The 13,310-nt window shown below is 37.2% G+C and overlaps 1 protein-coding gene and 1 long non-coding RNA gene across 2 annotated transcripts; both read left to right on the top strand.

Moving 5' to 3' along the window:
* The first annotated feature begins 2,134 nt into the window (after positions 1–2,134).
* LOC131327088 (uncharacterized) lies at positions 2,135–8,299 on the top strand. Its single transcript, XR_009200168.1, has 6 exons — positions 2,135–2,482; positions 2,592–2,694; positions 3,277–3,367; positions 4,159–4,239; positions 5,040–7,307; positions 7,461–8,299. It is a non-coding gene; the product is annotated as an uncharacterized LOC131327088 (long non-coding RNA).
* A 386-nt stretch (positions 8,300–8,685) lies between these two features.
* On the top strand, positions 8,686–12,400 carry LOC131327087 (uncharacterized). The gene is made up of 3 exons (XM_058360088.1): positions 8,686–10,002; positions 10,152–10,249; positions 11,980–12,400. Exons 1-3 carry the CDS (start codon positions 9,733–9,735, stop codon positions 12,098–12,100), a joined length of 489 nt encoding a protein of 162 aa, XP_058216071.1. The 5' UTR covers positions 8,686–9,732; the 3' UTR covers positions 12,101–12,400.
* The last annotated feature ends 910 nt before the right edge of the window (positions 12,401–13,310 follow it).

The following is a 13,310-nucleotide window of genomic DNA, read 5'->3' as shown; positions in this document are numbered from 1 at the left end:
TCCATAGCAGCAACGTTAGAGGATGGGAAGATGATTTCGGAAAAGATTTGTGAAGGATAAATGTAACGTTTATTTGTAGTAAGGCATTGAGTAGGGACAAGAAGTTTATTGTAATATTTTAATTTAGTAAAATTAAGACAATGATCTGGACAAGAACTTATCTGTAGTTATGTAAGGCAGTGAGTACGATTATTTAAATAGTAACAATGCCAAGATTTTAGCAAGCATACCCAGCCTATATGGTAAGTATTGCTTTGACAATGAGAAAAATGTCCAGATTTCTGTAAGTTATTGAGTTGGTAAGAATCAACAGATTTTAGTAAGCGCACCCTGTATAAAAATGGTAAATAATGCCCAGATTTTTGTAAGTACGGTTATTGAAATTGAAATGGTAAGAACTTCCTGATTTTAGTAACCACAACCTGTATAAATGATAAGTAATGCCCTGAAAATGAGAAGCATGCCCAGATTTTTGTAAGTACGGTTATTGAAATTGAAATGGTAAGAACTTTCAGATTTTAGTAAGCACACCCTGTATAAATGGTACGTAATGCCCTGAAAATTTGAAGCACACCCAAATTTTTGTAAGTACGGTTATTGAAATTGAAATGGTAAGAATTTCCAGATTTTAGTAAGCAAACCCTGTATAAATGGTAAGTAATGCTCTGAAAATGAGAAACACGCCCAGATTTTTGTAAGTACGGTTATTGAAATTGAAATGGTAAGAATTTCCAGATTTCAGTAAGCACACCCTGTATAAATGGTAAGTAATGCTCTGAAAATAAGAAGCATGCCCAGATTTTTGTAAGTACGGTTATTGAAATTGAAATGGTAAGAATTTCCAGATTATAGTAAGCTTACCCTGTATAAATGGTAAGTAATGCACTGAAAATGAGAAGCACGCCCAAATTTTTGTAAGTACGGTTATTGAAATTGAAATGGAAAGAATTTCTAGATTTTAGTAAGCACACCCTGTATAAATGGTAAGTAATGCTCTGAAAATGAGAAGCACGCCCAGATTTTTGTAAGTACGATTATTGAAATTGAAATTGAAATGGTAAGAATTTCCAAATTTTAGTAAGAACACCCTATATAAATGGTAAGTAATGCTCTGAAAATGAGAAGCACACCCAGATTTTTGTAAATACGGTTATTGAAATTGAAATGGTAAGATTTTTCATATTTTAGTAAGCACACCCTGTATAAATGGTAAGTAATGCAATGAAAATGATAAGCACGCCCAGATTTTTGTAAGTTCGATTTTTAAGAGCTTAACAATCTGTTCATGACACACAAAACAATCTGGTACAAAAGTGATGTGGGTACCAGACATAATCGAATACATAGCTTAAACCAAAGCTTATACAAAGCAGCCAGCAGCAGTTCAATAGCAAACAACAGTCATAACAGAACAGAAGGCAGCCTTAGGAGCATAGCAGCCAGCAGCCAGCAGCCAGCAGCACAACACCTGGACAGCAGCAGAGGGGAGAGAGATAGAGGCGTTTAAAGCTGCGGAGGAGGTGGAGGCGTCCGGCTGTGGAGGTGGAGGACGATTGACGAGAGGAGGAGGCGAGGAGAGAGCGGCAACTGTGAATTAGGGCTCAAAATTTTTACCTGTGATGCAACTTTTTTTTTTCTTTTATCCGGTCGTGATGCAACTGGAACAGGAGGTAGTGAGAGAATGAGAGGAGAGAGAAAAATTACATTCAGGGGATTTGATGAATGGCCAGGATTAAAAGAATCACATCCTACGGTTCAGATTTGATGGGAGTACCATGCTCCCAAAACCAGCGGTTTTTGATGGGAGCATCATAGCCGAACGCCTATGTCACACGTGAATTAGGGAAAATTATCCAATGCAGATGAAATATCACATTGCAGTATCCTAACTCATGTATCATTAATTAATATTGCAGGATCTATTACTATGGAAAATCTATCTATATCTATCTTCTATATAACAAGGGAGGGGGGTGTTTTCAAAATATCCCTCACAAACTAACTTTTTGGGCCTACCAAAGGTTGTGATTGAGTTGGAGTTTTAGACCAAGGGCCAAGATCAAACCCCTTTTTTTCAGTTCCCCTCAAAACTGTCCAGTCAAGAGACCAAACCCCCCATGTCAAAAAAAAAGAAGAAGAGAGACCAAACCCCGAAAAAAAAAAAACCCATTTCAAACTGTGTATTCAAACCGTCTCTCTCTCTCTCTCTCTCTCTCTCTCAGCTCTGTTTCTCTTCCCTGCAATCCACCCAAAACCAACAATCTCTCTCTCTCGCGTTCATGCTCTCTCTCCACACCGAGCCACCAATCTCACGCTATCTCGCCACACCCACCCACCCACCGGCCCACCAATCTCACTGAATCTCATTCCGTCTCTCTTTGGGTTCGTAGGTATGGAGCAGGATTGGTTGGAGGATGCTGTGCGCCTATCTCGCCGGGAATCAAAGGGGAAACCCCTTACCGAATTTACCGGGTTTGAAATGGTAATCCGATTTTCTTGCATGTGAACTCCTTTTTTTTTTTCTTCTGCTTTTAGGGCTTTTTGTGTATATCATAATTGGAAATTCTGACTTTTTCTCTTCTTTTTTCCAGATGCATAGTTGCTTTCAGTGCAATGAAGCTTCAACGATCAGAGTAGAGAGGGGCTTCATCGTAAGCCGATGCCTAGTACCTTAAATTTCGGGTTCGCTCTTAAGTATATCTCTTCCCTGCTCTAGTGTTTTACTAATTTCTGTTCTAATGTTATTGACATTCACAGCCGTGGCACTATACAATCTCTGTTCTAATGTTTTACTAATTTTATGATTGATCAATCCAATTTGTCTTTTTGGGACGTGGGTCGATCCTGTGTATTTCAGACTTGGTCGATCCATGCATCTAATCCACCTAAAATAGATTGGTTCATATACAGTCCTGCAGCATAGACCTTAACACCAATAATTGCAAAAACTTTCTTCTTGTATCCTAAAAATATTGCAGACGATGTTATGAACTAAGCAATAAGGTCCAAAATATAGTAGTAATTGTCTTCTTTATAGTCTGAATGCAAGCGTACAATCATTTGAAAATTACTGCCTGCTAGAATTATGACTACTATATTTTGGAATGGTAATCCGATGAATCAAATGGGAAACCCCGTACCGAATTCACCGGGTTTGAAATGGTAATCCGATTTTCTTGCATGTGAACTCCCCCTTTTTTTTTTTCTTTTGGTTTTAGGGCTTTTTGTGTGTTGATTTTAATTGAAAATTCTGACTTTTTCTCTTCTTTTTTCTAGATGCATAGTGGCTTTTAGTGCAATGAAGCGTCGATGATTGGAGCAGAGAGGGGCTTCATCGTAAGCCGATGCCCAGTGCCTTAAATTTCAGGTTCGCTTTTAAGTGCATCTCTTCCCTGTTCTAATGTTTTACTAATTTTATGATTGATCAATCCAATTTGTCTTTTTTGGGACGTGGGTCGATCCTGTGTATTTCAGACTTGGGCTATATAGTTGTATCACTGTGTCATTTCATGGTCCTATTTGCCAAGTTGTAGGGTTTTAGGTCTGTTGGGCATTGCCTGTACAAAAAAATGAGAATGAGAATTCATCGGGTTTCTTTGTCCACCAAACTCACCCTCTGTTTTAGGTTCCTAATTTCTAATGGTAGAATCAGAGGTTTGAATTTCATAGTGGGATAATAGGAAAAACATATATCCTTTCATTGGGAAGTTTCGTTGGTAGGGAGATGTTTAGTTGATGAGAAATTGTGGAATGCTTAGCTATAATTGTAAATACCTCTTAATCAGCTACTAAGTCTCCTTTTGCTGTAAAATAAAAAATACCCCAAAGTAAGATTTGGTTTCATTAGTTCATATTTTCATTTAATGCAGTCTAAATGGGGAATTTTCAAGTTTAGATTTTTTTTTCCTTTCTCCCAATTATTTTTCCCTTTTACTGTAAAATAAAAAATACCTCAAAGCCAAATTTGGTTTTATTAGGGATAACCCGTGCCTAAATGCACAGAACAATGCATTCTAAATGGGTTGTGAATCCGATTTTCTTGCATGTGAACTCCCCTTCTTTTTTCTTTTTTTTTTCTTCTTTTGGTTTTAGGGCTTTTTGTGCGTTGATTTTAATTGAAAATTCTGACTTTTTTTCTTCTTTTTTCCAAATGCATAGTGGCTTTCAGTGCAATTGCGTCGATGATTAGAGCCGAGAGGGGCTTCATCGTAAGCCGATGTCCAGTGCCTTAAATTTCAGGTTCGCTTTTAAGTGCATCTTTTCCCTGTTCTAATGTTTTACTAATTTTATGATTGATCAATCCAATTTGTCTTTTTTTGGGACGTAGGTCGATCCTGTGTATTTCAGACTTGGGCTATATAGTTGTATCACTGTGTCATTTCATGGTCCTATTTGCCAAGTTGTAGGGTTTTAGGTCTGTTGGGCATCGCCTGTACAAAAGAATGAGAATGAGAATGAGAATTCGTCGGGTTTCTTTGTCCACCAAACTCACCCTCTGTTTTAGGTTTCTAATTTCTAATGGTAGAATCAGAGGTTTGAATTTCATAGTGGGATAATAGGAAAAACATATATCCTTTCATTGGGAAGTTTCGTTGGTAGGGAGATGTTTCGTTGATGAGAAATTGTGGAATGCTTAGCTATAATTGTAAGTCCTGGATAATTTCGACTGTAGATACCTCTTAATCAGCTACTAAGTCTCCTTTTGCTGTAAAATAAAAAGTACCCCAAAGTAAGATTTGGTTTTATTAGTTCATATTTTCATTTAATGCAGTCTAAATGGGGAATTTTCAAGTTTAAATTTTTTTTTCCCTTTCTCCCAATTATTTTTCCCTTTTACTGTAAAATAAAAAATACCTCAAAGCCAAATTTGGTTTCATTAGGGATAACCCGTGCCTAAATGCACAGAACAATGCATTCTAAATGGGTTGTGAATCCGATTTTCTTGCATGTGAACTCCCCTTCTTTTTTCTTTTGGTTTTAGGGCTTTTTGTGTGTTGATTTTAATTGAAAATTCTAACTTTTTCTCTTCTTTTTTCCAGATGCATAGTGGCTTTCAGTGCAATGAAGCGTCGATGATTAGAGCAGAGAGGGGCTTCATCGTAAGCCGATGCCCAATGCCTCAAATTTCAGGTTCGCTTTTAAGTGCATCTCTTCCCTGTTCTAATGTTTTACTAATTTTATGATTGATCAATGCAATTTGTCTTTTTTGGGACGTGGGTCGATCCTGTGTATTTTAGACTTGGGCTATATAGTTGTATCACTGTATCATTTCATGGTCCTATTTGCCAAGTTGTAGGGTTTTAGGTCTGTTGGGCATCGCCTGTACAAAAGAATGAGAATGAGAATGAGAATTCGTCGGGTTTCTTTGTCCACCAAACTCACCCTCTGTTTTAGGTTTCTAATTTCTAATGGTAGAATCAGAGGTTTGAATTTCATAGTGGGATAATAGGAAAAACATATATCCTTTCATTGGGAAGTTTCGTTGGTAGGGAGATGTTTCGTTGATGAGAAATTGTGGAATGCTTAGCTATAACTGTAAGTCCTAGATAATTTCGACTATAGATACCTCTTAATAAGCTACTAAGTCTCCTTTTGCTGTAAAATAAAAAGTACCCCAAATTTAGATTTGGTTTTATTGGTTCATATTTTCATTTAATGCAGTCTAAATGGGGAGTTTTCAAATTTAGATTTTTTTTTTCTCTTTCTCCCAATTATTTTTCCCTTTTACTGTAAAATAAAAAATACCTCAAAGCCAAATTTGATTTCATTAGGGATAACCCGTGCTTAAATGCACAAAACAATGCATTCTAATTGGGTTGTGCTGGTTATGATATTTTTGAGCTTTCTGTGCTCAATTCGACCGTCGCTGATGAATCTCCTGTCGAAGTTTGAGGATTTCTTTTCTATTGAAGGAACCTTTTTTTTTTTTTACTAGTACTATATTTCTCATAGTAGTAACATAGTACGAACTTTTAGCTGGCAAGCCAACATTGCCACTTGGATACTTAGACAATTAAGGTGCAGCCTGGTGCAGTTTAACCCAAGTTTTTTTTTCTGGCCGTTATCTCATTGATTGGTAAGTATGTAGGAATTTTGCTTCTACATGGTCCTTCCATGCCCTTATGCGCACGAGTAATTTTGAGTTGAATAACACCTGAATTCATATAGATATCTTTTTGAATGGACACGTGATGCGATGCGGGGCACAGGTGATGCGTGTGCAAATTTGCCCAAATGCTTCCTATTTATTTGCATGTGGCCTAGGCCGGGGCACACGCACGGTGCGTGTGCAAATTTGCATAAATGCTTCCCACTTATTCGCTTGTGGCTTGGCCAACATTTTAGTTCTCATTTTGAACTCAGGGAAAAAAAAGGCTAAATTGCACTAACAATATTAGTATGTATTAATTTTCCAAATTGTAGTAATTTTTCTCTCTCTTGGAAAATACCAAGAGGGGGACATGTGATTGGTGCCCTAACAATCATATCAAAGTTATAAAAAAAATTACATGGAAACTGGAATTAAAATTTTCAAATGTGAAACGGATTAGATAACTTGCCTTGGTTAGAATGAGGGGGAGTAAAGCATCTATTTTTTCTCTTATGAAGTGGGTTTCTGGCAGCCATGAAGTTTTCCGAATGGGGAATTGCTGTACTATTCCAAAGTGCTGAGTTGATGTGCCAATTTCTACATTCATTAGGTACAGGCATGCTCTGCAAATAGGGGAAGCGGTTTTCCTTTGGAGATCAGAGGTTAACGTGGTTTAAGAGAGAGAGAGAAGGAGTGGTTACCAAATGTGTGAATGGGTTTTCCATGTTTCCCCCTTGCAATTATATGGAGGGAACACATCTGTGGGGATGTTTTGGAATTAGATGTCTCATGTTCCCGCCATGTCCCTCATGATAGTAATTTGGGCATTTTTACTAAGTTATTGATTGAGGTTATTTTATTTAAGAGAAATTGTGAACTGCATAGCTCTACATCAATTTAGTATAGAAACATTCTAACTATTTGTCCAGGAACATCCTGACTGTAGAAACCTCTTAAGCAACTATTAAGCCTCTATTCAATCCCCAAGCTATGGACAATATCTTCAGAAACGTCAGTGTTGTGCTTCGAGAGGAACGTGATATGAATATGATCCGCTTTCTTAGGGTAAGCACATCCTATTTTTCATGAAAGGGACGAAAAAATCCTCTCTCACGTTTTTTTTACTTACTAGGACAAAGAAATGGAATATACAAAGTCCAAGGGAAAAGAGAGAGTCATCTATGCAAATAAGAGAAAATATAATGCTTACCCGGGGGTATGGTTCTTTAACCATTCATTTACCTTTTTATTCTTTTAATAATATATTTAGCGACTATATGCTGATTAGTGGTGTGGTCATCGATTTTTTTTGTACAAAATTTCCCTAGAATCTTCCCATTTATTTATAATCTAATGTATTTCTCTACAGATTGGACATCTTCGAGATAAAAACGTCGGTATTGTGATTCGGGAGGGTTGAGACCTTGATATGGCGCAGTCAAAGTTCAAGAAAAAATAAATTAATACATATGCTCCGATCCACACCCAACTCATAAATCTTGCCCAATCCTTATCTGCTAGCATGAATCTCACTCACCACCGACGGAAAATCTTTTCTGGGAAATTAAATTCCTACCGACAGTGTGGAACCAGTCCCTATTTGTTTGTGTTGCATATCCTACGTTCTTAGAAAAACATCAAAAGTTTACTGTTGGCTTTAAAAATTAATCTAAGATTAACCGCGGCGATAGAATTTTTACGAAGAAATTTAAAAAAATGATTCCTTTTATTTATTTATTTTAAGTTTGGGTTATCACAGCGGATCAAGTCTTAGAGCAGTTAAATACACAATAACTAAAATGTCAATATTTAACAACCCCGATCCAATTAGAAAAAAAATACACTTTTCTTTACAAGTTTAATTTTGTCCTTAAACCTTTAACTTCGTCTTGATATTGTGGGTTCTATCGACAAATACAATACTACTTTAAGAATTGTAAATAATTAACAAAGTATAATCTATATAACTCATGTTTTAGCCACTTATGAATTTGGACATTATTCATTGGAGAGTTTCAAATTAATGGTAAGTGGTGGCTATTTTTTGTATTAAACATTTAGACATCTCACTTCGCCAGTGTAATAGAATTATTGTAATATTTAAAATAAGAAATTAATTAGAAATGATATACAAAAAGTATTGAAGTGATTAAACAAAGAACAATTTAAGAAATCAAAATAAGAAAAATACAAAATCTAAAAAAAAAAAAAAAACCCACTTAGTGGGGGCGCCCCCACTCGTCTCCAAGTGGCTCGGCCATTGCTGATGAGCTTTTAAACTCAATAAGCTCAGTAGCTAACTCTATGCCTATGTTGCTTACACTAAGAAAAATATATACTCCGTATTACTCCCTCTGTCCCATATTGTTTGTCCAGTCCGTAAAATAATATTTTTTAAAATAATATATTTTTGCCAAGAAAAATTCAAACTCTTTTTCACAAATTAAAAGAACTCATTGATATCTAGTAAGTTGTTGAAAAAAATATGAATTTTTCTGGCAAAAATTGGATTATTTTTAAGACCTCATTTTGCGAACCGGACAAACATTATGGGACGAAAGTAGTACTCCCTCTGTCCCTTTTTTTGTGTTCAGTATTCCATTTTGGGCTGTCCCTTAATAAGTGTCTATTTTGTAAAGTTAGGGGGGGTAAAAGTTGGTGTATTGTCTATTTTGTCCCTAAAAGTAGATTTTATTTTGAAAAGTTAGTGAGTAAAAGTGTAATGATGATGGGTAAGTAGGGAAAGTGGAGGAAAAAGTTGATGTGAAAGGTGTAATGATGATGTCTTTTTAATAAGTTGGAGTTACGAAGCAGGACACTTAAAAAGGGACGGAGGGAGTATATGATTTTGTAAAGTAATTGTATTTCATCTCATAATTAACAACAAATCAACAAAATAAAGTATTAGTGTCTTGTCAGAGTTAATTAGAGTGTCATTGTCATTTCAGTGTATCGTAATTTCGTATCATTGCACTGGTTCCGCCCACCATATTTCATATCCTATCGGGCTCCTAGGCTAATCTTAGATTTTGCTACCTAAAAGCACTGCTTCCGCCGACCGTATTTTTCAAATTCCACTGGGCTCTCAGTCTTTAATCAACTCACAACACAACACGACACTAGTACCGCCGACTATTCTTTCAAATCCCATTGGGTTCCTAGGTAACACACACACCCAAGTCATGATTTTGTTGACCATTCTTTCAGATCCCACCAGACTATCATGCTCACACACGCATACCAAGCCATGATTCCACCGACCAACTTTACTGATCCTACCGAGCTCTCATGCTCACACAATCATTAATCTTTTTACATTCCATTTTCACATTACTTTTTGTATTTCACTTTTCATTTCTCGTGTCTCGTAAATATGCATCATTTCTTTGCGTTCACATTATTCTTTAAAGTTCGCTAAAATTATGCGATAATAAATTCCAAGTATCATGCTTTTCTCTTCCTGACAAGAAAGATAACTTCATGCTTATATAACAAAAATGCTAGACACACAACCATTCACATTCACACAACGTGCTGATGTCAGCTGACATCATCTCAAAACGACGTTGTTTTGACTTTATGAAAAAAAACCCTAGCTTCCAGGTCGCATTTCCCCTTTTCCTTCCATCCCCACATTCACAATGAGAAGAGAATCGAGAGAGAGGGTTGCTCCCACCACCACCACCACCACCACCACCACCATCACCGGTGACGACGCTTCCACCTCCACCGGTGACCACGCTTCCCACCTCTACCACTGGTACCCAACCCCAAGTCTTCTGTTCTCAAATCCCCCCTCCCTATCTCGGGCTGATTCTCCTGGTCAACGCAGACGAGGGCAGCGCTCTCCACCGCCGGCGACCGCCACCACAACCGGCTTCTGGGCAGTCCAACGTTACCCCTCCACGAAGGTCTCTCTCTCTCCTTGAACTAATCGCTAAGTTGCTGGGAGAAAAACCTAAATTGAGTTTCTTGAAAAAAAAAACCCCTAAATTGTTTCGGTGGGTGTTCAAAGTCAATCCCTGAAATTCTATTTGACTCCCAAAGTAACTTTATGCAGGAGAAGTTGCCACCCACAGATTCAAGGCTCAGACCTGATCAGAGGTGCTTGGCATGGCAAATTCAGAGAAGTTGTGCCTCGAGCAACGGCATCAGCAGGTAAATAATTGTATATGTTTTGGCATCTTGTTACACTAATACTTGGTTTGCTGATCGAAATTCTAGAAGGAAATATCCTAGCTTTGCTGATCGAAATTCAAGTAGGTATGAATTCCAAGTTCTTAGTGTGAAATTCATATTCCTTGCTGCTTTAGTAGATTGATTTCAAGTTTAATTGGAATTTGGAGTTGGGTTTTTGTTAGGGAGTTGAAGAACTCATGAAAGCCCTATCGAATGTTTGGATTTCGTGTAGTTTAAATAGTTTAGAACAGAAATTACTTGGTTTAGAATTCTGCAGAATTGGAAAATTCATGTTTGTCTGATTTTGGGAAATTTTATTGAGATAGTTTGAAAGTTCTTAAATTTCTGAGAATTTTACTGAGAGTTTCTCTATGAGTCTTCTATCTACGATAAAAATTTCAGGACCAAGTTTGAAGTATTGAGCTCTATAGAAATTCTTAACCTAGCATCACTCATTTTCAGAACTGTGCAGTCTGCACCAAAACATGTTGGGGAAACGGCCATAATTTTTAGCTCGAGCGATGAAATTACGAACCGTTTTCTGATTTTGAAACTAGATTCATAGACCTTAAAAAGTAGAGTGCTGCTATTGGTACATATAATATGTACATACAATGTACATATAGATTTTGTGGGGCCCAATTCGGGTCCCACAAAAATGATCTGAACAGCTCATTATTTTTAAAACATGCCCTGTAAAAAATCAACTTAACCCGATATCGGTAAGGATTTTTTCTGAATTTGTAGGGGCGAAACTAAGCAGTTAAGTAGTTTCGCCTCCACAAATTAAGAAAAAATCCTTACCGATATCGGGTTGTGCTGATTTTTTACAGGGCTCCATAAAAAAATGTTTGAAAAAAATGGGCGGTTTGAATCATCTTTGTGGGACCCGAGGTGGGCCCCACAAAACTGATATGTACATAATATGTACATTTCATATGTACCCCTAGCATTTTTGTAAAAAGTATGTGGAGTTTGTACCTTAATTATTTCTGTGCAAAGTCAGATTTTAAGTTGAAGTTGATGAAATTTCAGATTCTGAAATTATTTCTTGAGATTGGTTGTCTAACTTCATATCTTTCACTCTAGGACCTTATGTTCACTAAAGACAGGCTTATTAGCATCTTCTAATCATGTTTTTGTTGCTTATGAGGTAATTGTTATTTGATATGGCCTTGGTGGGAGTTCTACCGGTGTTTTGTTATGGCTTAACCTCTAGGGACGGGCTAGGGTCGTTACGCTAGCAGTCCACACATGGTCCAACAACGAACATGACTAACGAGATTGCCATGGCTCAACAACACATTGAGTTGGATTGACTGAACAACAGCAGAGAATAAGTAGCAGCTGCTGCTTTGACTATAGGATACCTTCTTCCCTTCTCAAATGGATGGACTGACTGATCGTTTCTTCCAGGAGCCAGCATTCCATAGTTCCATATGATAATTCACGAAGCTTGGGGATTCTTGTAGGATACACACTGGACACAAACTGAACACACCACCAAAGTAGTCCACCAATCTGAATATGAACACAATCCAACATAAACACTTATAACCTTGTTCAAAATTGGGACTTAGTTGATGGCTTGACCATCTTTAGATGAATCTGTTGACCATCTTTATTTTTGATAGCTTGCTACTCTATCTTCAATTTAAGTTGGTCGCATAATGCTCAACTTTGTAATGTTATTCTTTTCATTGCTGTAGATGTTCGTTGGTGGAGTTGAGCGGAGAAAAAATATGGTGCGGCCAAGGGAGAGAGCCATCTGGTAAATCTAAAGGATGGGAAAAGAAATCATCTGATCATGCAACTGTACGTAAAGGATAGCTTAGCTGCTGCGAAAGTTAGCTATGGGACCAATAGCTTTGCAAAGACTAGTAGAAACTCGAAAAGGCAGTGAAAGAGATTGAAGCTATTCAAGTGAATCAAAGGCCAAGGAAAATGATCAATTTGTTGTAGTTTGGAATATCAATATGTACTAAGCTTTGTAATATCAAGTTGTAATATTGCGAAACCTAACTTCGTATGTAATTGATAATTGTGATGAGAACAGCCCGGCGTGGGTTTTAAATTTATTGTATTACGGTCTTCGTTGTGAAATGATAATTTGGCAATAGATTTTGGCTATGAATATAGCTTGTGACTTGTGATTTAGAATGAGAAATGCCCGGGAGGGGCTTGTGCGTAACCTCATGTTGTTTTTATTGTACAGACTGAGATGTTAGACGTCGGGCTAGGACCAAAAAACAGGGGAGACTATGCCAAATTTTTTCCAGAACTACATACACTAGCATAATTCTAGTATTGATATTGGTGACTGATGGAACTATGAATTCAACAAGCAATCAGGTCATTACAGAAGCATAAAGAAATTAAAGAAGTGGTGCAATTTTATGAACAAAAGTAGAATGCGTCTCATTAAAGAAGTCAACTTCAAACAGAATTCTCCAAACCATCTACCTTATGAAAGGTCATTACAAGACCGACAAACAATAAGCTCTTTCAAGGACACAAAAGGGGACACATGACACGATATGGACAGCTTTCAAGGACACAAAATGGGACACAGGACATATGACACGATATAAAACAATACAAGCAAGTGAACTACTCTTCAACACAAGGTATTTTCTAAAAAATTCGACAGAGTTTCCCTTGTTTTCAATCTAGCTCGACGTCTCAGTTAGCAATAGCAACCAAAAAAAACAGCAAACCAGCATTTCAATTGCAATTGAAACATAAGTTTTAAATTTAGCTGACATGAAAACATAATGTTTTACAAAAGAGGCATAAGCCAAACATCATCATCGTCGTCTACCCCAAGCTATATTACAAGCAAAATGAAAAAGAAAAATCCTAAGTGTCGCTAACATCTCTTCTTGGCTGGATGCTCCATACACCATGGGGAGCTTGATTTTGGAGTTGGCTAACATCTCTTCTTGGCTGGACGCTCCATACACCAAGGGGAACTTGATTTTGGAGTTGTCGAACTACTTTGTGCTCTCCCTCTTGCTAGGATAGTAGCAGTTTTGATGAT

The sequence above is a fragment of the Rhododendron vialii genome, chromosome 5a (assembly GCF_030253575.1).
Source record: "Rhododendron vialii isolate Sample 1 chromosome 5a, ASM3025357v1".
Classification (NCBI taxonomy): domain Eukaryota; kingdom Viridiplantae; phylum Streptophyta; class Magnoliopsida; order Ericales; family Ericaceae; genus Rhododendron; species Rhododendron vialii.
The sequence above is the reverse complement of the archived record's forward strand: the minus strand, read 5'-3'. Positions and strand labels throughout refer to the sequence as shown.